This window comes from Cervus elaphus, chromosome 2 (genome assembly GCF_910594005.1).
Source record: "Cervus elaphus chromosome 2, mCerEla1.1, whole genome shotgun sequence".
In the NCBI taxonomy this organism is placed as follows: domain Eukaryota; kingdom Metazoa; phylum Chordata; class Mammalia; order Artiodactyla; family Cervidae; genus Cervus; species Cervus elaphus.
Window position 1 is genome coordinate 40407997 of NC_057816.1, and position 25255 is coordinate 40433251.

Below are 25255 nucleotides of genomic sequence, written 5' to 3' on the forward strand. Positions count from 1 at the left end.
CCTCTGTGCTAAGCAGTCAGACCAGTCATCTCAGAAGTAGCCTCCCACTCCTTGTCCTGCTATTACATTCTCTTCCTATCTCAGATATGAGTTAACATGGGGAAGTCACCCAGTGCGAAGCCCCCGATCTCAGCAGCTAGAGGAAGCAGCACTTAGCAGCCGAGGCCCAGCACAGCCGAAAAGAAAAAGTTTGTTCGAGAATGTTCGCAGCAACATTATTCCGAATAGCTCCAAAGGGAAACAGTTCGTGTCTCCCTCAACAGTGGAATGGATAAATGAAGTGTGCAATAGTCACACAAAGGGATAACATGCAACAGGGAAAAGGAACAAATCACTACTGCAGAAATCACAGAGGAATCTCACAATGTGTAGTGACAGAGCCACACACCGAAGCATACATGCTGTATGCTTCTAAAAGTTCTAATACAGGTAAAACTAATTGATGGTATTTGTTGGAATAATGCCGGAAGGGGGAATGAGGTGCATTTCTGTGGTAATAGTGGAGTTCCATTTCTTGACCTGAATGGGGTTTACATGGGTGTGCTTGCTTTGTGATAATTCATTGTCAGCAGAGGAGAGAGTATGGAAACAGTTCTGCAGGAGGAGATTCATTAAGTGTAGAACGAAGGAGGAGAAGTTGACTGTAATGAAAAAAAGTCGACTCCCTCCACAGTCCTCCTGCCCTCCATTTCCTAGGAGGGGAGTCTAGGAAAAACCAAACACGAGACAAACAAATTCCAGCTCGCACTCAAACCCTCAAACAGACCCAGAGACTCAAAAAGTCCATCACTCGGGACAAACGCTTATTTCCAGATTTGTCCAGGGTGATTACCAAAGCGACATGTCTCTTCGCTGCTCAGGGTAAGAAGGAAAGGAAAAAAAACAACAAGAAACAAAAAACAAAGTTAAAAAACATTGTTAATTCCCAGTTTCTCTCTGCCTGGAGCTCTGATTCAACCGGGCCACCTGGGACCAGACACACCTAGGGGGCTGGGCCGCGGCCCTATTCTGACTCCCTAGCAACGGAGCGAGCCTTTGTCGCGTCCTAGCAACACGCTCCTCCCTTCCTCTAGGCGGGCCCGCCCTCCCGCGGTCCCCTTACCCCAGCTCCGCACTCCGGCTGACCCTCTCAGTGGGCCTCCTAGAGGTCCCCAGAGCTTGGATTTGAGCTTTTTAATTCAAGTGCCGAACAGCTGAGTTCCTGTGGTGGGCACCTTTCAGGGAGAGCCAGAGTTGGGGGTGGGGGGTAGGGGACGGCAAGAAAAAAAACGTTTAAGAAAGAAAGAAAAAATCAAGATTTGGTAATTTTTAAGGTACATCCAAATTCCCCAGGTTAGGGGGGCTGGAGAGTGGGACAACCACGTTGGTGTAAACTCCATCTAAAGAAGAAAAGACGCAGCATCCAGCCGACAGGGGACCGGAGATGCTGGACACCATCCTCCCTTCGCTGCAGGACGTCGGCAGGCATCTGCTGCCCACGCTGCCCTCGCTGAGCCAGGAGGGTAAGCGACAGGGGCCGGGGGCTGGGGACGAACCTTTACCTGATTGGGGCAAAGCTAAGGGCTTCTCCCCATCCCCTGTCTCGGGAGGGCCTTGAAGGGCCCGTGCTGCCTTGTCAAGCAACTGGTAATCACAGCCGACTCACGTGGACGTCCGAAGACTCTTTCCATTTCTTTAGCTACGCTGGGTCTTAGCTGCCCCTTGCTAACTCACTTGCTCGGCGTGGGAGGGACTTCCTTGGCCAGGGATGGAACCCAGACCGCCTGCACTTGGGAGCACTGGGTCTTAAGACACTTTTGTTTATTGACTTCTTTAATGAGCAAAAGGGGCCAGCTGAGGGCGTTTTTATTAAATGAGATTATGTACACGCAGGGACTAGCGCGGATTAAGTCTCAATAAATGCTGGCTACAAACAACCATAGCAAATGGCTCCTTCTCAGAATGCCCGCAAAGGCAAGGCTAGTTTTGCTGCCCATGGTATCTCCGGGTTGTGTTAAGAAAGTGAGATCAAGGGACTGCCCTGGTGGTCCAGTGGTTAAGACTCTGGGCTTCTTCAGCGAGGGCAGTGGGTGAATGGATTCCATCCCTGGCTGGGGAAGTGAGATACCGCCTGCTGCCTGTGGCAGCCAAGAAAGTTAAAAAAACAAAAAAAGATTTAAAAAAAGAAGTAGGTGTTTGGAAGAAGACTTGACATCTTCTGTAGAAAAGTTGCCAGGCTTGGTTAGAAAGTTTCTTAGAAGAGTAACTCCAAAGTGACACTGAGATTTTTTTTAATTTAAATTTTTTATTTTTGGCAGCACTGGGTCTTCATTGCTTTGCCCGGGCTTTCTCTAGCTGTGGCGAGCAGGGGTTACTCTTTGTTGCTTCTTCTCCCGTTGCAGAGCACAGGCTGTAGGCGAACCGACTTCAGTGGTTGCAGCCCGAGGGCTCGGTAGTTGTGATAACCCATGCCAGGCATTTCGCCTGAGAAATCCCAAGGACAGAGGAGCCTGGTGGGGTACAGTCCATGGGGTCACAAAAGAGTTGGACACGACTGAGCAACTCAGCAACAATAATAGTACTTAGAGGGAACCATCATCATTTTACAGATGTGAATTGGTTGAAACTATTGAAGACTACCCAGTGAGCAATCCGTGGAGGTGGGAAGGCTGTAGGTCTTCAGACACGCAGCACGGTGTGGCCTTTCCCCTGCACTGTGCTCTGGGAGTATGTTTCCTTGTCTAAATCACTCTGTAATAATTTGCTCTGTTTGTATACCAGTATTTTAGTTTTATAAATTTAGGAGACTTATCTTTTCCTTTCGATATTAGTATCTATTTCAAGTATATATTATTCTGTAATATACATAATGGGCACTTGGTCTATTTTTTAAAATAATGATTATATATAAGATAAAGTGTTCCTACCTGGAATAACATTTGGCATTGTGTTTAAAAATATGGTTTTGAATGCACAAGATGTTTAGAATCTGAAGTTAAATGAAGGTTGAATTGAATATGGAAGGTACATCCAGGGATGATTTCTTGTGGTTCTTGGTATTTCAGTGTTTGGTCAGAATTAATAATAACCTCAGCGTTCCTAAAAATATAAAAGTAGCATATTCTTTAATTTGCTTTTTAGACTGGATTAGAAGTATTTTTCTTTTGAGATTTAGAGATTCTTTTCCTGACACTTTGGAGTATGGAAAAAAAAATCAAAGTTAGACATCACAGTCTGCAAGATTTCCAGGTCTGTTCCATTTGAATTACAGGGGCTTAAAGCTTCCTGAAGGAAATGATGTACATGTTTTCCTTTTCCTTCAGTGAAAAACATCAAATTTCAGCTTAGAATAATAAACTCTGCATTTATAAGACTTTGCCCATTAGATTTTTAAGAAATTATTGTTTTATTTATTTATTTCTGACTGTGCCAGGTCTGCATCGCTCGTGGGCTCTTCTCTAGTTGCAGCGAGCGGGGGCCGCTTCCTACGGGCAGCACGGGAGCTTCTCACTGTGGTGGCTTCTCTTGTTTCTGAGCACAGACTCTAGGGTATGCAGACGCCAGTGAAGGAAAGTGAAGTGAAGTGAAAGTTGCTCAGTCGTGTCCTACTCTTTGCGACCCCATGGACTATACAGTCCATGGAATTCTCCAGGCCAGAATACTGGAGTAGATAGCCTTTCCCTTGTCCAGGGGATCTTCCCAACCCAGGGATTGAACCCAGGTCTCCCTCATTGCAGGCGGATTCTTTACCAGCTGAGCCACAAGCGAAGCCCACAGACTGCAGTAGTTGCAATATATGGGCTCAGTAGTTGCAGCTCCCTAGCTCTAGAGCATTGGCTCAGTAGTTGTAGTCCATGGGCTTAGCTGTCCCACGGCATGTGGGATCTTCCCAGATCAGGGATCGAAACCGGGTCTTCTGCATTGGCAAACAGATTCTTATCCTCTGTGCCACTAGGGAGGCCCCCACCCCCACCCCATTCGATTTTATAGGTTAAAATGACACAGTTGGACTTAAATGTATCTTTCAAAGGAGGAAAGAGGATCTTCACATTTCTAATTAAGCTCAGTCAGGTCTTTTCAGTAGGGTCTGGTTGCCAGCTATACAATTTCTCCTGGCCCTAATTAAATCATTTCACTTTGGTATAGATTGTTTTCCTGAAATGTGAGCTGCATATCATGAGTCTAGGGGAAAGGCTTAACAGTTTTGACTTTGAAAAGTCTTCATGTAGGTCTGGTTACTGAGATTCTGTATCATTAGTGAATTAAATATTTTTAGTCATGATGAAAATTTGAATTCAGGAAACAGTTGAGACTGTTAATTCTTAGCAGCCAGCAGCAGACAGAATTCTTTTGTCTGTAGGGGTGAGGAGGAGTGGGAAATATGGTAGAATGGGACAGGGTAGAAGGAATACTTGAGTATATTTAACTAATTGTATATCCATGATTCAGAGTGAAGGGCAGAATTGGCATTCAGCTCGCTGTAGCATGCAGCCCTAGTTTTCTTGGTGAGTGAGTTTCCATCACCCAACTTGTTCCTCGAGGCTTATGAGAGTCACTTCCATCCGTGCATGCATGCTCTGTCGTGTCCGACTCGGGACTGTAGTCCGCCGGGCTCCTCTGTCTATAGGATTTTTCAGCAAGAATACTGGAGTGGGTTACCATTTCCTCCTCCAGGGGATCTTCCCCACCCAGGGTTTGAAAGGCTGTTGCTGAGCCGTGAAAGACGCTGGGATTCTTGGCCTCTGGAGGAGAGGAGTCCAATCTGGGGCCAGTGATGAGGCTTGACCGCTCAGAGCTTTCGTGTAATAAAGTTTTATTAAGGTATACAAGAGATAGAGAAAGCTTCTGACATAGACATCAGAAGGGGCAGAAAGAGTGCCCTCCCCGCCCCCCCGCTAGTCTTTAGCTGGGTGTTATATAGCTACCAGCAGGCTGCTAATTAGAGAAAGGAATGTCTGAAAACTGGCACCAGGCCCCTCACCCACAACATGCATTTTGAGATAACATTGGCTCAAGGTGAGTCATCCCAGTCAATAAAATGATTGACATGAATTTTGAAGAAAGGCAGGTTTCCAAGTAAATGTACAGTTTCATTAACATAGATCAGGAGAACAATGGATGAGTAAAACATACTGGTTTGTTGAGCCCTTATCAATTCTGAGTCTTAAGCAGAACTGACTTGGATTAAGACAGAGTCTAGAGTAAGTACATAGTTCATTAACACAGCTTAAGAAAAATATTTCCATAAGAAAAACACATTGGTTAGCTCAAGGTTTGAGAAAAGTTAAGTTCAGGTGGAACTAGGTGTCATCAGGGCAACACAGAATTTTAAGAGAAACCTCCTTTTTGTATAGGGGAGGGAAAAAACTCTGACACTTGTTTCCTCCTGCTGCTTAAGAGAGAGATAAAAACCATCTGACACTTGCAGCCTGTTTCCTCTTGCAGCCTTCCTGCCTGTCACCCTCTCAGGATCAAACTGGTGTCTCCTGTGTCTCCTGCATTGCAGGTGGATTCTTCACCTGCTGAGCATCAGGGAAGCCCTTAAGAGTCACTGCTACTTCTCATTGCCTATCCTGTTCATTCTCTGGCATATTAATAAAAATATTTATAACCCTGATATACAGGATTAAATGAGTGCAATTTTCCGCTTTAGGTAGTTGTTTAAACCATTAGGGAAAACAATTACAAGAGTAAATCAAGCAGTTTCTAAAATGGGGAAAGAATGGGTTTTTGTGCCCAACTGCATCTATGCCATGAAGTGGCAAGCTGGTATTTGCCACTGTTCTTGATCCTTTCTTTTGAGAATTAAAACACAGCACTCTTTTGATTTGCAGAGAGAGTTCACTAGTGGAAAATATCTGTAATAAACTCATGACTAAGTTTGGAATGGAAATGTCAACACAGACATGGTTTTCTATATTTATGAGTATTAGTTATATCCAGAGTATTCCTTCATATCATACATTAACACTTTAGTAATTGACAACTACTTACTTTTCTACCATGGCTTTTCTGAATCATAGCTCAGAATAAGAAAATAAGCATAGAAGGCCTCCCTCTGATCAAAGTAGAGAGTGTGAAGTCTATTTCCCAATTCAAAGTAAAGCCTGTTGGGCCCTTACCCAAAAGTCTGTTTTTAAAAGTTATTATTTTAGACATGCTATTAGTATATTTGTTGAAATCAGGAGCACAGCTGGTCAGAAGCAGTGAATTGAGACTGGGTGGGGAGCCTGCAGAGCACTCGAAGCAGAGAGGAGTGACAGCCGGAGTCCAGTGGTGACTACGGAGAGTGAAAAGCAGTCACGAATGAAGCAAAAATAGAAGTGCAGAGACAGTAATGTACAGACAATGGTCTTTCATGCCTTAGTGGCCCCTGGCCTCCTTCCTGTATTATGGAATGGTGTGAGGATGAAGGTTCATGTTAATCAAACGGCACGGTGTAGACTTTTAGAAGCTCGTTGAATGGGTCATTAAGAAAAGCCTAGATTAGGGACTTCCCTGGTGGTCCAGTGGCTAAGACTCCATGTTCACACTGCAGGGGGCCCTGGTTCGATCCCTGGTCGGGAACTAGATCCCACATACTGCAATTAAGAGTTCACAAGCCACAACTAAAAAAAGATCCTGCGTGCCACAGCTAAAGGTTCCACACTCCTCGATGAAGATTCAAGATCCCTTGTGCTGCAACTGAGATTCAGGGCAATATATATATATATATAAAGAAAAGGCTAGATAACACTAGGTTAACTCAGATGGTTAAGAGTCTGTAATGCAGGAGACCCAGGTTTGATCCCTGGGTAAGGAAGATCCCCTGGAGAAGGGAATGGCTACCCACTCCAGTATTCTTGTCTGGAGAATTCCAGAGACAGAGAGGCCTAGCAGGCTACAGTCCATGGGATCACACAACTAACAACTATATTTATAGAATAAAGGGCAAGGTGTGACATTTCCCTTTATTCTAGAAAGATTTTCTCCCCCTTCCCTCCTCCTTTTCTTTCTCTTTCGCCTCCTCTTTCACATTTTTGAAATTTAAAGGGAGTAAGCTTTGCTTATTAGGAAAATTAACTTTGGGGAGTGACTTTATTTTCTGTTAATTTTAATTAATTAGAAATTATTATTTATTAATTAAATAATACAAATTATTTATTCTGTATTTTGTATTCACATTTTTGTTTACCAACACAAAGATACTATCACAGGTGTGCTTTCATAAATTATTCATATGTTATATTTTATTCACCTTGGATTTCAGAAGTTTCTACTATTTGGGGAAATGTGTCAGAATTTGTGGAACGGCAGCTATCCTTACACAAGGTAAGATTTATACTTTAATTTTAATCTAGGACATTAAAGAATGTTTCCTCTTTAGTCTCCAATAGTTTTGCTGGGAGCATGATAGCAGATTTTAGAGCCATCCAGTGTAACCCGATTCTTGTGATTTTATGATGCTCACACTTGGAACTTGTGGTTGGTAGATTTAACAGACATGGATTTCACCCTTAGCTAACACATGTGAAAGTTCTGCTGTTCCAGTGATAGGAATTGTATTGCTGATCAGTCCAGGTGTGTATAGAGGAAGCAGATGAGTTCTGTTCATCTGTGACCTGGTGGTTCTGGTGTGGCTATAGAAGGATATGATGCTTCTTGTCTTGCCTCCTTGCAGGGATTTTAATTGAAATGTAAGAAGGCAGTCAGGGACTGAACTCTACTTGCCAAAAATGAGAACCTTTGTCCAGGGATAGGCTATTTCTTCCCATCAAGTCTTGAGTTTGGATGCCATAGAGCTAAACAGAGATGTTGGGAGTTTGGAGGGTGCTGGGATATTGTGAAACGTTTATATCCTACTCAGAGATCCCGATATGACAGCCTTTGATCTGAATTCATCCTTGAAATCTATTTTGTTTGATCTGATAATTTGAATTAGTCATCAGAACTTAAAATTGGGAGAGCTTGTACAAATTTTAAATTTTTTTTTCTTGAAAAATCAGCCGATTAACAAAATCAGTTTTTGTGCAGTACATGTGACACTTGGCTGAAGCTGACAAGGGTCTCTCCCCTTTAGATGGGGCATGCACTCCTTAGCCATCACATTCTTTGGCTCAGTACCTTCACTCCCTTGCATCCTTTCTTGGCTTCTGTAGCATTTGACTTTGTAACCTTTGATGTATGATGTTTCCAGGAAGACAGAGATCTAGAGTGAGAGCCAAAATCTTTTGCTTCTGCGCATCAACCAAGATCACCACACTGCAGCGAGTATCTTGGATGTTTTTGGTTGTCTGATTTTAAGTGAGGGACATTAAACCTACCATAAAGAATGAGAGGGACTTCCCTGGTGGTCCAGTGGTTAATCCTCCATGCTCCCAATGCCAGGGGCTTGGGTTCGATCCCTGTTTAGGGTTCTAGATCCCACATGCCATAACTAAAAGATCCCATATGCCGCAGCGAAGATCAAGACCCTGTGTGCCATAACTAAAGATCTGGTGCAGACAAGTAAATAAATAGATAAACATTTTTTTAAAAAGAGAAAGAAAATGAGGAAGCAGAAATTCTCTCCCCCTGATGGCAAGGGACTAAAATTTAAAATGTCACACAATTTCAGTCAGTTCAGTTCAGTCGCTCAGTCGTGTCTGACTCTTTGAGACACCATGGACTGCAGCACGCCAGGCTTCCCTGTCCATCACCACCTCCCAGAGCTTGCTCAAACTCATGCCCATTGAGTTGGTGATGTGGCCAAAGTATCTTCCAATGAACACCCAGGACTGATCTCCTTTAGTATGGACTGGTTGGATCTCCTTGCAGTCTGAGGGACTCTCAAGGGTCTTTTCCAACATCACAGTTCAGAAGCATCAATTCTTCAGCACTCAGCTTTTTTTATATTCCAACTCTCATATCCATACATGACTACTGGAAAAACTATAGCTTTAACTAGATGGACCTTTGTTGGCAAAGTAATGTCTCTGCTTTTTAATATGCTGTCTAGGTTGGTCATAGCTTTTCTTCCAAGGAGCAAGTGTCTTTTAATTTCATGGCTGCAGTTACCATCTGCAGTGATGTTGAAGCCCCCAAAATAGTCTGTCACTGTAACCCCATTTGCCATGAACTGATGGGACCAGATACCATGATCTTAAGTCTTCTGAATGTTGAGTTTTAAGCCAACTTTTTCACTCTCTTCTTTCACTTTCATCAAGAGGCTCTTTAGTTCTTCTTCACTTTTTGCCATGAGGGTGGTATCATCTGTGTATCTGAGGTTATTGATATTTCTCCCGGTAATCTTGATTCCAGCTTGTGCTTCTTCCAGCCCAGCATTTCGCATGATGTACTCTGCATATACGTTAAATAAACAGGGTGACAGTATACAGCCTTGATGTACTCCTTTCCCAATTTGGAACCAATCTATGTTTCATGTCTGGTTCTAACTATTGCTTCTTGACCTGCATATAGATTTCTCAGGAGGCAGGTAAGGTAGTCTGGTATTTCCATCTCTTTTTAGGACAAGAGTAATCTTAGATAAAGATTAAAAGCAGCTATGGCATCCATACATTTTAAAAATATATGTATTTGTTTATTTGACTATACCAGGTCTTAGCAGTGGCATGTGGGATACAGCTCCTCCACCAGGGATCAGACCCAGGGCCCCTGCACTGGGACCACAGGGTCTCAGCCGCTGGACCACCAGGGAAGTCCCCATACATGTCTCCTTAGTCCTCACAGCCTCTGAATGATATGGAGATGATGGGTCAGAAAAGCACTGTGGATTGAGATATTACATTTTATACGTCTTTGAAAACTTAGAGTCATGAAATACTAAAGCTGTAATGGGTCACAAAGAGCATTGAATTTTAAGGCACACGCTTAAATTTCTTCATGTGCTTTGGGATAACAGTGCTAAGGATTATTTTTCTTTACATTTCAGTGAATTCTCTTTGTTGCTTTCTTTTTTTCCCCTTTGTCTTTTCAGGGAGTTCAGATTCCGGGACTTGGAACTTTCACTTTCATGAGACAAAAGCTTGAGGTGGGAAACAAGAAGATTTTCCTAATTCAGAGGCCCGTGTTTGTCATGGCAGAGAAGTTAGTACAGATCCATGGACTCAAACAAAACAGAATATATACTCCTGGTAAACAGATTTTATTTTAAAGACTCTCCCAGAATGTGACTAGCCTGGGGATGAAAATGAAAGGGCAATGCTTGGCCATTGTTGCTTTACTGGTTTCTGCTTTGAGAAGCTCTCTCTTCATGTGTTACCTTTGTCAGAGGGAGGGTCTGAAGTAGGGAATAATATACAATCTTCTTGCAGGTCATTTTCAACCTCAGTAGCTCAAGGCTGGATGTGACATCAAGGCAAATTTATATAAAAGCTACAGCACTGAGTCATACAGATTTTTATTCATATTTCAGATCTAAGAAATTAAAATTGGTTGTAAAGAAGAGAAAGTTAATTAGGGTCACTGGTTGGAAGAATCACAGTTAATATCAACTGGGAAAAGATCAACGGTGTTTCTATTGCATATCATCTAAATCATTGAAATTTAAAAGTTGATAGAAGGTTAATAATTCTGTAAAGACTTAATACCTTATACACCTCTCACATCCTAAAATCTTCCTTCTTTCCTTCGCTTCCTTATTCCTTCCCTCCCTCCTTCTTTCCCCTCCTTCCTTCTTCCCTTCCATGAATATTAACTGAGGGCCAAGGACATGGCAGGCCTTGTCCCAGGTGCTAGAGACATGAGGGGAGATATGACACCTTCCCCAGGATACTTGGATTCCAGTTTCAGAGTGTGGCTTTGTGTGATACCTGCTCTGGTTACTTGGGGTGGGGCAGGGTTCCCTCCTAATTTTTGGTTGTGTTCCTTTTGACCTTTCTTATCATGCCCTCCTGCATCAGGCTTATATCTGGGTTAAGAGAGTTTGTCTACCCCCAATACTGACAAGGTGAAAAGGCTGGAACTTGCCTTTATGTTAACATCTCTGAAAGTTAATTTGCAGAGTAAATTTCTACTGAAAAATGATATATCGGAAAAACAAATACCAACAAGCTATACTTAGAATTTTATGCCTGTATTCTATATGGTAAATTTGATGACTTTTTCAACCATTGAAAAATTTATTTATTTATTTTTGACTGCACTGGGTCTTCATTGCTTTGTGTGGGCTTTCTCTTTCAACAAAAGAAAATGAAAAGCTTGTCTGGAGCACTGTTTAGAAAGCTAATTGTTCTTATTCTGAGCAAAAATATTCTACTTTTAGGGAAAATTTAATTGAGCATTATCTATGAATAGAGTACAACTAAAGGGTTCACAGGTACAGTTCTAAGTATTAAGTGAGAATCAAGTGATTATTTGTGAGTGTGTATGATATGTCTTTGTTATAATCTCTAATTCTTTCCTCTCACCCCAACTGTCTTTTCTCGTCTAGGTGATATCCCAATAGTTCCACTTAATTTTGTCATGATATCCTTGGAGGGTCCATTTAGCAGAGATATAGTGGAAGGATGTGTGAAGGAGACGCTGCTTTTTTTATCACGATCCATTTCCATCAAACAAAATGTGGAATTTACGTTTAAAGGAATCGGGGTCCTCGTGATCAAAGACAGTAAAGTCAAGATGAGATTCTATAAGGACTTCCTTTGTACAATGGATGGAAGCGGGGCTTTGGCAAAAGCCCTAGCAAATGTAAATTAATGTTTTCCTTCTCCTAACCCCTTTCTGAATCTGTAAATGTGTGATCTTTAAGACTGACAAGGGCTTCCCTGGTGGCTCAGTGGTAAAGAATCTGCCCGCCAAAGCAGGAGAGGCGGGTTCAGTCCCTGGGTCGGGAAGATCCCCTGGAGGTGGAGATGGCAACCCACTCCAGTATTCTTACCTGGAAAATCCCATGGACAGAGGGACCTGGTGGGCTACAGTCCAGGGGTCATAAAGAGTCAGACAGGACTTAGCGACTAAAGCAACAACAGTAACGAGGTTGACATATTTTAAACGGCCGTTCCCAAAGTCAAAGAAGGGCTTGTTTATGGATGTTTATCTTTGACAAAAATGTTAGAAGGGTTAAGGAGCTAAGTTTTGTGTCAGTGCCAGCTGAAAAATTATAAACAGTAGTAGAAACTCGTAATTATGATCCTTTTATAAGATAGTACCTTATAGTTTAAAAAGTTTTTTTCTACATATATTATTTCACTTGAGTCCCAAGACATTATAAAACCAGAATTATTATCCTGATTTTACCAGTGAGAAAAATGGGGTTCAGAGAGGTTGTGTGGGAACCTGAAGTCTGGGAGTTCAGCAGTGAAACTGAAATTTAAGCCAAGACTTCCTAATTACTCTTTTTGTGCTGATTACACTATTTTATTTTAATGAAAGTCTACAGAAAAATCTAATTCAAGTCATAGAAGTGTATACTTGGCTTTTAATTTGCATCATTTAGAAGACGTTTCATAGTTGGCCCCTCACCGTTAACTGTTATAGCTGGTGTGACCTTCGTGCTCAGTTGGACACTGCAGACTTTCAGGAGGCAGTGAAACAGTCATTCAGCAGGGCTAGCTGAAACTTGTTTTTAAACCTTTTATTTTGTATTGGGGTATATCTGATTGACAATGTTGTGATAGTTTCAGGGGAACAGCGAAGGGACTCAGCCATACATACACATGTATCCATTCTCCTCCAAACTCCCCTCCCATCCAGGCTGCCACATAGCATTGAGCAGAGTTCTAGGTGCTATATATACAAGTAGGTCCTTGATGAGAACTAACTGAATCTGAATGTACTAACTTGGTATGGATGAATTGGATTATCATGAATGTGATATCATCTTGTGACCCATAAGAACAAAAGCCTGACTTTCTTTTTTAAATGAAAAAGCTATGAAAGGAAATGTTGTAAATACGGTTTAATTCTCCCTTCTAATTTCTCCTTTTGTGGTGCTCTGGGTTGGGGGTTTAGGAGATGGAGTCGTGCATACTTAGGCCCGTGGTGTTTTGTCCACATCCTGGCTTCATACAGGATGGCTCAGAGGGACGCCAACCCTGTGTGTGCAGAGTGGAGATGCACACACATGAGTATCACCCTCTCGTTTTCATTAAAACACAGGCAGGATTTGCAAAATCAGAGACAAGGCCAAAGCACTGTCCCCTCTCTCACCCTCAGGGATTCTGCAGAACTTTGCAAGCTTCGACACATGTTTAAAAGACAGAATAATGCTTTAACTGGCCCGCTGTACTCTAAGATGTACCTTTTAAGGAGAGTTTTCCATAAGAACTGCTCTTGATGGATATCCTATAAAAAAAGCTCTGTAGGCCAAAGCACATAGGTATGTTAAAGGACCTGAGAAGTCTGGCTGGAAAGAAGTGGCTTTAACTGCCTGAAAGTATTTAATCATGGAACTTTAGGTCGAGTCATTATTCATTAACGCCTGTAAAACACATTTCGGGAAACTGCTGTAAAGTTGTGAGAGTGACTGATTTTCCCCTAAATGTTCCGTAATGTAAACCTGAGTGCTGTCTTGTAGAAGAGTTCTCTTAGGAGGTTGTGTGATAGTTTCAGTGATGCTGCTTTAGCTCAAAATATTTTTAAAACTTCGATCTTTAGAATCTCCTTCAAAGCCTTTTGTCAACCAGATCATTAATCCAAAAAGACTAATTTTACGTGTTATTCTATACTAGTATAATTTAATAATGTGATTATTATACACAATATACAATTATTAAATATTTTATAAATTATATTACAAATACAATTTATAGGTTATAATAAATATATATTATATATAATAATTGTAATGGTCACTATTTGTGGAGTGCTTTTATGTGCTCGCCACTTATATATAGTACCTCCTAAAAGTCCTGTGAATTTGATCCCACATATCTAGGGTCTAAAGCTTTACAGCTGTTGTTGTTCATTCCCTCAATCATGTCTGACTCTTTGCGACCCCACGGACTGCAGCACGCCAGGCTTCCCTGTCCTTCACTATCTTCCGGAGCTTGCTCAAACTCATGTCCCTTGAGTTGGTGATGCCATCCAACCGTCTCATCCTCTGTCACTCCTTTCTCCTTTTACCCTCAGTCTTTCCCAGCATCAGAGCTTTTCCAGTGAGTCAGCTCTTTGCATCAGCTGGCTAAAGTATTGGAGGTTCAGCATCAGTCCTTCCAAAGAATATTCAGGGTTGGTTTCCTTTAGTATTGACTGGTTTGATCTTCTTGCTGTTAGCAGTGTGGGGATTTAAACATGAGGATGGCTGACTCCAAAGTCCTTCTCTCAACTACCCAGTTTTAGAGTTATTTGGGTCAAGAGTGGAACTAGCCAGCTTGCTCGTATTCCTGAGAGTTTCAAGAAGTTGGCTGTCCTCTTAAAGATGAGGATACCGTCAACCCTGAGGGCAGTTTCCAAGGAGGAAATGGTTTGAGAAAAAAGGCAGCATCAGTGAAATTGGAATGGGACCAAGCAAGGTGACTTCTCTGATAAATGAGGTCATTCCTCATTGGATGTTAAGCTCTAGACTTTAAGCCCTAAGCAGAAATAACAGTGGAAAGTATCATGGTCACCTGAGGCCTTCGAGCGGCCTGTGGCTCTGATTGCCTGTGTCCTGGACCACAGCCCAGTATCATCTGTCTTTCTCTCTGTCCCCAGAGGCCTGACACGGTGGATTCGGTGTTGTCCAGCAGAGAGAACGTGGGGAAGCGACCCAACAGCGTGCTTGCATTTCCAAGGTCAGTGCTTTCCTCCATGGGTTCCTCCGGGCATGGCCATCCTTGCCGACCTGTTGATGGAACTGGACAGTGTTTCGCACCTGAGTTTTCTAGCTCATGCTCCATCTAGTGCAGCTCTCTCTTGCGCTGTCTCTCTCTCAGTGCTCCAGCAAATGAGTTTATTGTGTGCACTTTCTGCAGTTAAGTTAAAAAACAGCAGACACTTAGAATACTCTTTTAAAAAAAAAAAACTACTCTTGGTTACCTGGGAATTCTCTTACTGTCTCCCACCAACCTTAGTCCTTGCATGTATCAGTAAAATTTTTCTCATCCACTAGGCTTTCTTCTACTTTCAACCCTTCCTCTGACCTAGTCCCTTCCTCATCAGGCACTCTAGACTAACAGCTGCCTAAGATTTGATTTTTACCACGGAAGGGGCTAGAAAGACAAGGTACAGCTTCACCCCAACAGCATAGTGAGCATCTCCAATGGCTGCAAATGCTGCTGATTATGATAATGATAATGATAACAATGATAATAATACAATAATAATAGCAATCATCTATGGAGCACTTAGGAGAAGGCAATGGCACCCCACTCCAGTACTCTTGCCTGGGAAACCCCATGGATGGAGGAGCCTGGTGGGCTGCCGTTTATGGGGTCGCACAGAGTCAGACACAATTGAAGTGACTTAGCAGCAGCAGCAGCAGCATGGAGCACTTAGGAGATCCAACCAGTCCATCCTAAAGGAGATCTGTCCTGGGTGTTCATTGGAAGGACTGATGCTGAAGCTGAAAGTCCAGTACTTTGGCCACCTCACGCGAAGAGTTGACTCATTGGAAAAGACCCTGATGCTGGGAGGGATTGGGGGCAGGAGGAGAAGGGGACGACAGAGAATGAGATGGCTGGATGGCATCACTGACTCGATGGACATGAGTTTGAGTAAACTCCGGGAGTTGGTGATGGACAGGGAGGCCTGGTGTGCTGCGATTCATGGGGTTGCAAAGAGTCGGACACGACTGAGCGACTGAACTGAACTGATGGAGCACTTACTAGTTGCCAGATATTGTTAAGCACTTTCTTAATAGTCTTGCATTTAATCTTTACTACAACCATTTGAGATATGTATTATAATTTTATAAAGGAGCAAAATTAATTGTAATTTTAATTCTACTTTTAATTAAAAATTTTATTGAAGTATAGTTCATTTGCAATGTTATGTTAGTTTTAGGTGTTCAGCATGTAGTTTTAATTCTTTTTTTTTTTTTAACAAGTATCACTTCAGTTAGTTCAGTTGCTCAGTCATGTCCAACTCTTTGCGACCCCATGGACTGTAGCACGCCAGGCCTCCCTGTCCATCACCAACTCTCAGAGTTCACTCAAACTCATGTCTATTGAGCCAGTGATGCCATCCAACCATCTCATCTTCTGTCATCCCCTTCTCCTCCTGCCTTCAATCTTTCCCAGCATCAGGGTTTTTTCAAATGAGTCATTTCTTTGCATCAGATGGCCAAAGTATTGGAGTTTCAGCTTTAGCATCAGTCCTTCCAATCAATATTCAGGACTGATTTCCTTTAGGATGGACTGGTTGGATCTCCTTGCAGTCCAAGGGACTCTCAACAGTCTTCTCCAACACCACAGTTCAAAAGCATCAATTCTTCATCTCTCAGCTTTCTTTATAGTCCGACTCTCACACCAATACATGACTACTGGAAAAACCATAGCTTTGACTAGGTGGACATTTGTTGGCAAAGTAATGTCTCTGCTTTTTAATATGCTCTCTAGGTTGGTCATAACTTTTCTTCCAAGGAGCAAGCGTCTTTTAATTTCATGGCTGCAGTCACATCTGCAGTTTCAGGATGCAGTATTAAAAGCACTGCAATAGGAGTCAGGAGACTTGGGTTTTATTTCCAGTTTGGTTTTATTTCCATTATGAGCTCTTAATCATATTTTTAATCTTAATTGCTGTGCCACTAACTATTATGCATTTTGGGTAAAGGAGGTTTGGGAAATAGTAACCAGTGTCTCAGAGTATTTTCTCATTTTTCGGGGGGGATGTCTGTGACATCTTCTTCCATTTGTTGGTTTGGAACCAGTCCTTCCTGGAAAAGCTATATGATACAGACCTCAGCATAATCAGCGTGAGTGAGAGAATAAGCCTTAAAGACTAATTAGTCCAGCCTCTTCATCTTCCAGATGAAATGATTACACAGCAGGGGGGCCAAGTCAGAAATAAAACCATGGCCCCAGACTATCTCAGTACTGTTTCCACTGCAGCATGTTGCCTTACCCATTAAAAATAAATCCATGGATTCAAAATAATTTTATTTTGATTGTATTTTGGGAGGCAAATTTGGCTGTCCGCTTGGACATAGTTTGGCTTAAGCACTCCAGGAGGGAAATAATTGCAGTTGGTTGAGGGACAGATGGATGGTTCTGTCCATTGGAGAGCCTGGCAATGGACCGGAAGACTTGAATCGTCAATGCAACTGTAGGCGTTTCCTTTATGTGAAGCTTGGCCTCTGAATTCACTGCAAGCACCATGCCCGCCTCACCTTTCCTTCCCACCGCTAACCCAGCACCCCATTCCTGGGACAGGAGAAAAGCTGCGCTTACTCACATCAACTGAACAAACCCTTCCCCCTCGCCTTTGTAAGCCCCCCACTTTTGCCTGGGGAGAGGATGGAGCAGTGAGGAGGAGAAAGAGGGAGGAGAGGCGTGCTCACTTCTGGGCGTACCCTGCCTACCAGGCCCTGAATCCATGCCTCCAAGTTATCTGGTGGCCCCCATCCACTATTTCAGGACCGTGACATCTGCTTACAGAGCTGGAAAAGACAAATTCAAGCTGAAATAAAACCCAGAAACTTTAATCCAGGCCTTCAGAGCAGTTTAAATAAGAGCTTCTTTGGGGTCCTTAGTATAGTGGGGGAGAGTCTTGGTTGGCTCCCAGGCTTAACCCCAAAAAGAATGAGTCCGTGATTCATACTCAGAGAATAAAAGCACTTCCCCGCTCTTGAGACACGTAAGCTTATTTCATTCAGAATCCATCAGCTCACTTGGCTGCTTCTCAGAATTAAGAGATTTACACATTTGCCTATGGACACATCTTGGCTCATTCCCAGGATTGAGATCAAGGAGGTGGAGAACAAACCACCTATGGAGACCATTGCAGAAGAAAATGGACAGAATGGACAGAGGAAGGACAAATTAAAAGACCAGTCAGACAAAGAAGAAGGTGTCCCAGGTAGGTCATTGATTTCTGGGTATAATCTGTGACTCTTTACTACTTGTGAGCCAAGCCATGTTGCTTAGCAACTCTGATGGCCAAAATAAAGTTCATTTTGTGAATAATCACTGTATTCTTCTCTCTAATAAACATCTCCTAGTCCCGGAATCCTGTATCTCACCCTAACCACTTTATGACACTCAGACTTAAAGACTGTGATCTCTTTGCTGACTCCCCACTACTCAAAACTCAGCTGCCTGCAAGATCCAGGCAGGTAACATAAATTCATGAACTGGGCTGGATGTCACATGGTAGGGAGACATGTTAGCATCAATATTTTTTATGAAAAATGAAGAGTGGTAGTTTTACATCTTTGACACCTGGATTTATAGAAGAGAGCAGATTCTCATATCTGTCTCATCATATAATCTGTTGTAATATATTGTTTTGGTTGAGGCATGTGAGGAAAATCCTAGGACTTCAAAGACTTTTTGAAAGACTCCTAGGGATTCCCAGGGTTTGCCAGACTATATACTTGGAGACTTATTCCTCTAGCAGATTATTGATTTGTGGAAATTTAAGCCAAGTGGTAGCAAATTGCCTAATTTTTCAAGAGAAGCAGAGATCCTGTCTTGTGAAATCTATTAATTGTTTTTATTTAATCAATTTTATTGGAGGATAATTATTTTACAATATTGTAAAATACATCATATGAACAGCTATACATCAATATGAACAGGCCGCAGGTATACATGTGTCCTCCCATCCTGAACCCACCTCCCACCTCCCTCCCCACCCCACCCCTCTGGGTTGTCACAGAACACCGGCTTTGAGTACCCTGCTTCATGCATCGAACTTGCACTGGTCATCTCTTTCACATGTGGTAATGTATTTGTCTCAATGCTATTCTCTCAAATCATCCCACCCTCGCCTTCTCCCACTTAGTCCAGTGTTCACTACTAATTGACATTAAAAAAAAAAAATACTAACTAGGCCAAACAGAACATTTATCAATGGGTAAATGTTGGCTTGTGAATGTTGGTTTTGTGACATGCGGCCTACAGGATTACGCATCAGCTTTTAGCCTGATACACGCTTTCACTCTTTAGCTTCACCTGTCAGTTTCCTATGGACTCTTTCTAGAGTTAAATTGTCTGTTCATATTCTCCTAACATGTCCTGCTCTTCCTTGACTTCCAGCTTTTGTTCACTCTTCTGCCTGGAATTCCCTTCCTTTTCTTACAGTCTATCCCAATCCTACTCTCCTCTTATCAGCCTTTTTTCTTTTTCTTTTTGAATTAGTTCTCACTGGAGTGCAGTTCCCTTACAGTGTGGTGTTAGTTTCTGCCCAAGAGCACAGTGCCTTCGCTGTATCTGTGCATATGTCCCCTCTTGCTTGGACTTCTTTCCCTTCAGGTCTCTGCGGTGATTGCATTACGTAGAGTTCCCAGTTCTATTCAGTCTGTCCTCATTCGGGATCTATTTTATACATAGCATCAGTAGTATGTAGTACATAGTATAGTATCATGGTGTAGTAGTATTGGGGTATGTCAGCCGCAGTCTTCCGGCGCCTTCCACCCCTCACCCTTTCCCCCGTGGTGTCTGGATGTTTGTTCTCTATGTCCGTGTCTCTATTTCTCTTAGTAGCCCTTTCACATCTCCCTTCCTCCATGGAAACTTCTCTCATCAGTGGGTTCTGAGCTGGCTCCCTTCATCTCCTCTGTCAGACTGTTAAAGATGGCACCATTTATCCGAGATTCAGATATTCTGCATCCTTGTCCTGAGTTGCTACTTATATATAATGTGTGTAAAACACTTCGTATTTTTGGCAGGTGGAAAGACCCCCCCAAATGTGAGCTCTCGTGTTTTCTGTTAGTATCTTATTTTTCCTCTCCAATGATATTTATTGAAAGATCTTCAAGGGCAGAGGCTTGCCTCTTGTATTTTTTAAAGTGCCCAACCAGAGCCTTTACATGCAATAAGTATACAGCAAAATAGATATTTTAACCACACTAGGGCAAGGGACAATCATTTAAAATGAGAAAGTGTATTTTGTGTGAAAAATTTCCCAAGTAAAATGATGAGTTTTTAAAATCTGTGTTACGTACAAACCACTGATTTAGAGTTGAAAGGAAACTCACTTTCATTCATTCTACAGAGGTTTTATCACCCAAGACAGCTCAAGATAGACCAGCTGTCTCTCCTGCCAAAGGGACAAATGTCAGTATGCCAAATAAACTGGAGCAGAATGGGAGTGGTGGGAAGAATATGAACCTTGAAAGGTAATGCACTGGGTATTTTTTTCTGTTGCATTTTACTAAATATATTTTCACACCCTATCTTGATGTAGGGAATTTTAAATAAGCATTCACTTTTTCATTCATTCCTTCATCCACTATTCCTGATGCTACATTCTAGCATCTAGCATACACCTGCATGCCAGGTGTATGAAGGTGATCAAGTGATGAAGGTGGTAACGATGACCAGCACTCACAACCTGTGGGAAAACCAGAATAATAAATTATGATTCAGTAGGATAAATGCTACCATGGAGGTGGAAACAAAACAGCACAGAGGAGAAAACATCTAACTTCCCTCATGAATTTGGGAAAACCTCTCTTGTTTTCTGTGTGTGGATATTATAATATGACACAGGTTCATGTTTAGATCAAATTGGAAAGCATTTTTGCCAAACTTGGCTTTGTTGTTGTTCAGTCACTAAGTTTGTGCGACTCTTTGTGACCCCATGGGCTGCAGCACACCAGGCTTCCCTGTCCTTCACCCAGAGCTTGCTCAAACTCATGTCCATTGAGTCAGTGATGCCATCCAACCATCTCATCCTTTGTCGTTCCCTTCTCCTCCTACCTTCAATTTTTCCCAGCATCAGGCTCTTTTCTAATGAGTCAATTCTTCGCATCAGATGGCCAAACTGAGCTTGGAGCTTCAGCTTCAGCATCAGTCCTTCCAGTGAATATTCAGGGTTGATTTCCTTTGGGATTCTGATTACTAATTATTAGTGATTCCTAGTAAAGTTTTCCTATAGAAGTTGACCAAACAACCAATGTTTTTTTTCTTGTTTGTTTTTGTTTTCTGTGCTGATTAATAAAGTAATATGCATTTGTCAAAGAAATTTTGGAAGAAATGAGAAAAGCAAGAGAGACAAAAACAATCACCCATAACCCCACCAAACAGAAGAAGTTTTCTGTAATGTTATGGGTGTATATCCTTCATTTCAATGCATATATATTATAACATGGACATGTATTTATACTTGAAACATGTACATACATTTTAAAGAAAACTGACATTATATCATATGAACCTTTGCTATACTTAACAATTTAAGTGGTGAAAATTTCCCTATGGCTATAAATTTTCTAAAACATGAACAAATGATTGCTCATCTCATTTATTAAACCTTTCGTTTAACAAATCTCCTATATACGTAGATGATTTTTAGTTTTTTATAAATGTTGAAACAAATATAATCACATAATTCTTTGCATACACCTGCATATCCTATAGGAAAGAAGCTTTAAAGTGAAATTTCAGAGATAAGTGATGAGTCCATTTTTCATGTTTTTGATATGCATTACCAATCATCTTCAGGGCTTCCAGAGTGGTGCTAGTTTTAAAGGACCCACCAGCCAAAGCAGGAGACGTAAGAGATGTGCGTTGGATCCCTGGGTCGGGAAGATCCTCTGGAGGAGCCCATGGCAACCTGCTCCAATATTCTTGCCTGGAGAATCCCATGGACAGAGGAGCCTGGTGGAGTATAGTTCATGGGGCCGCAAAGAGTCGGACACAGCTGAAGTGACTTAGCATGCATGCACTATGCACCAGTTACCCTCAGGTAGATGATACCAAAAATTATCTTCCTAGTAACAAATAAGAAGAACTGCTGTGTTCTCTGTAGCTTTGCTAATACTGGATATGGCTCCCATTCAATGGCTGCATTCTCAGTGGCTCCCTCTTCATTCTTCAATGGCTCCCGTTCTCACCCAGGGTGAAAGCTAAAGTCATTACCATGGCCTTCAATGTCTTGCCTGATCTCTGATCTCTCTCTCTTACTTCCTTCAGCCACACTGAACACAGACATGCTCCCACTTCAAGTCCTTAGCACTCATTTGCTCAACTAGATTCTTTTCCATCAGATATCTGATTATTATTATTCTTTTACTGCCTTCAAGTTGCTCAAATGTCACCTTTCTGGTGAGAACTTCCCTGGCCATTGTATTCATGACTCCATTCCTCCAGCATTGCATGGTATTTATCACCATCAAACAGACTATATAATTCATTCATCTTGTTTATTGACTGTCTACTCCCATCAGCATGTTAATTCCATGAGGACAGAGCTTTTTTTGTGTGTGTATTTTGTTCTCCATTGCCTCTCCCATGCTGAGAGCAGTACACCTAGTAAACAGTCAGTAAATTTTTGAAGAATGAGTAAGTTTTATCCCAATTTCACTGAATTGGTAACTGAGACTTTGTACAATTATCCAGTTTGTCTAATGCCAGTCAACTTCTAATAAAGAAAGCTGAGTTTTGAACCCGAATTTATCTGATGTAAAGGTTAGGTTTTTAGTCTCTATACATGTAGATACTCTAAAGAAAACTGCTGAGATATTTTTTATTTTCTTATATTTATGTGTGCATGCATGCTTAGTCACTTCAGTCACGTCTGACTCTTTGCAACCCTAGGGACTGTAGACCACCAGACTCCTCTGTCCATGGGATTCTCCAGGCAAGGTCACTGGAATGGGTTGCCATGCCTACTCCAGGGGATCTTCCCATCCCAGGGATTGAAGCTGCATCTCTTATGTCCCCTGTATTGGTAGGCGAGTTCTTTACCACTAGTGCCACCTCAGAAGCCCTCTTATATTTATAGTTGTTTCTAAAATTATCATTCATCATTGATTATAATTGATGTCAGGCTATATTAATGTTAATTAATGTTGCATTGTTTTTATAGTGTATTGTCTCCAGGTGGACTGAAAAATGATCATGAAATGAAGCCTAAAATTTCTCCAGGCACTTCTTGCAAGGACCATCATAGGGCAGGACAGGTACAGTGTCTTCAAAGAAACAGAGCCCAGACAGAATCTCCTTCTGACTTCTGCTTCTCAAAGAGAATTCGAGGAATTGCTCTTTCTTTAATACATGGGTATGGCTCAAGTACACAGGACCTATAATGGGACTGTGATAAACCTATCTACTAGTCAAAATCTACTAGTTAACAGAAATAGGTCTGGGAAATCTCTAATTTTCAGTTGCTTTAAACACATCTGTTCAAGTGAGAGTTGAATAAATCCTCTGGAATATTTGCAGGGCCCTCTCTGAAAAATCCCATTTGGATAATATCATGAATACATCCTTTTATGAAGTCTACTTCTTGACACCCTTAGCCTTTGGAGAGCTTGGGAAGGAAATGCAAAGCAAAATAAGTAAAAGGTAAAAATCAATTTGCCCTAAAACTCGATGTTATAGGAAATGTGTTATATATGCTTGCAACGAGCACAGCGAAATTTCCCACTGTACTATACCGAGGAGAGGAGGAGGAGAGAGATGGAAGATGAGCGACTCATCCAGGAGTATCTAGTGTTGAAAGACCAAGAGACTATCTTCAAAGAGCAGGTACTTCTGCACCTCGGTTAAGGAGTGTTTAACATGGGGCAGGGGAACATGATTATCAAACGCCATTTAAAAAGCTCCAATGTGTAGCTTGACGGTAGTGTATTTAATCATTTACCTACTGCTGAATTCGAACTTAGGTTATGTCCGAGTTTTCACTAATAGTAAACAACCCGGGGATGAATATCCATGTAGTTGGTGTTTGCACCTGCTACTGAATTTTTCCCTCCCCCTAAGGACTGAGTTTTAAAGGTGGAATTCCTGGATGTATATGGCTTTATTTTTGATTTATCATAAAATATAACCCCAGGCAAGTCTTTTCCCTTCAGATTCATGGCCTATCTTGAGTTAAGACGGAATGGCACCGTCACCTGTGCTCTATCCTGATTTCTTAACTTTTCAATAACTGGCCCTGCTGCCTTCTTGTGCCATCATAGGGAACCATTCCTGAAATCGTCCTTCCTCCTTACGAGCCCTGTAGAAGTGGTGCCTCGAGTCCAAGAATGGGAAACAAAAGCCCACTTAAAAAAAAAAATTGTAAACACATCAGAAAGTACCATTACCTCCCAAAGGCAGGTTTCTACCTTAGTTGGGTTATTTTAATGTAGTAGAATTAAATTTTTAAAGACTCTATTTCAACATGTAATGAATTTTCTTTTTCAAAGATGAGAAGTCTGGCTAGTAGAGAACAGAATCAAAAGAATGCCGCCTATAATCTTGGAGTTGCTGAAGCTATAAGAATCCACAAGAATGAGAAACCTGAATTTTATGTAAGAATCTTTTCAAAGCTTCTGTTGTCGACACCTGCCCTAGTTGGGAGCATTTGGGTCTACTCACATTGCATGTTGTGCCATTTTTAAAAGGTGGTAAGGCTGAGCGAGGTCGAAGTGTCCTTCTAAGGAAGGAGTGGTCCAGAGTCTGTCTCCACACGTTCACGTTCACAATACAGCTCCTGTTGTTGGTCACTATGGTGCTTGTCAAGGATGGTAGTTCTCAGCTGGGACCTGGGAGAGGTGGGGTTAGGAGACAGTGTATTAAATTCCTGCCCCAGGATCAGATGATCTAAATAGAGGACAAATAACTCCTGGGAGCCTGCTGGAAATACAGAATCTAGGGTGCCACCTCACACCTCACAGAATGAGAATCTACATTTCAATAAGATATTTAGGTGATTTGTAGCTTCCTTAAGTTTGAGAGGGGCTTTGCAGGTGGCTCAGTGGTAAAGAGTCTGCCTGCCCAATGTAAGAGACACAGGTTCAACCTGTGGGTTTGGAAGATCCCCTGGAGGAGGGCATGGCAACCCACTCCAGTATTCTTGCCTGGAGAATTCTATGGACAGAGGAGCCTGGTGGGCTACAGTCCATGGGTTCGCAAAAGAGTTGGACATGGCTGAAAGACTAAACAATAAGTTTGAGAAGTCCAGCTTCAGATGGAGGTGAGCCACCTGCCTTGCCATTAATTTTTTTCAATCATGATGTACCTACCTTTATTTCTGCTTGTTCTTGCTTCTTTTTACCTCACTATCTAGGTAATGTGACATTCTGGATGTACACCTAATAAAATAGATTTTATTTAACATCAAATGTTTCATTGAATTATTTTGTGCTGGCCACTGTACTAGTTAAGAATACAAAGATGAAGAATAAGACAAAGTCCCTCTCTAAAGACGTTTCAGGATAATGGGGGAAACATTTAAAGAGACAAGAGTATGATAAACTAAATGCTATGATAAATCTTTGAACAGG

The 25255-nt window shown here is 41.9% G+C and overlaps 1 protein-coding gene across 1 annotated transcript in view; it reads left to right on the forward strand.

Moving 5' to 3' along the window:
* The first annotated feature begins 304 nt into the window (after window positions 1–304).
* CCDC81 (coiled-coil domain containing 81) overlaps window positions 305–25255 on the forward strand; it is a 37596-nt gene continuing 12645 nt past the window's right edge. The window contains exons 1-11 of the mRNA XM_043921082.1: window positions 305–429; window positions 1333–1502; window positions 7229–7290; window positions 9935–10091; window positions 11390–11646; window positions 14593–14672; window positions 17774–17895; window positions 20035–20158; window positions 22852–22945; window positions 23367–23513; window positions 24176–24280. Of these exons, the coding sequence (XP_043777017.1) occupies window positions 1424–1502; window positions 7229–7290; window positions 9935–10091; window positions 11390–11646; window positions 14593–14672; window positions 17774–17895; window positions 20035–20158; window positions 22852–22945; window positions 23367–23513; window positions 24176–24280 (1227 nt within the window). The 5' untranslated portion in view covers window positions 305–429; window positions 1333–1423. The remainder of the gene's footprint in view (window positions 430–1332; window positions 1503–7228; window positions 7291–9934; window positions 10092–11389; window positions 11647–14592; window positions 14673–17773; window positions 17896–20034; window positions 20159–22851; window positions 22946–23366; window positions 23514–24175; window positions 24281–25255) is intronic.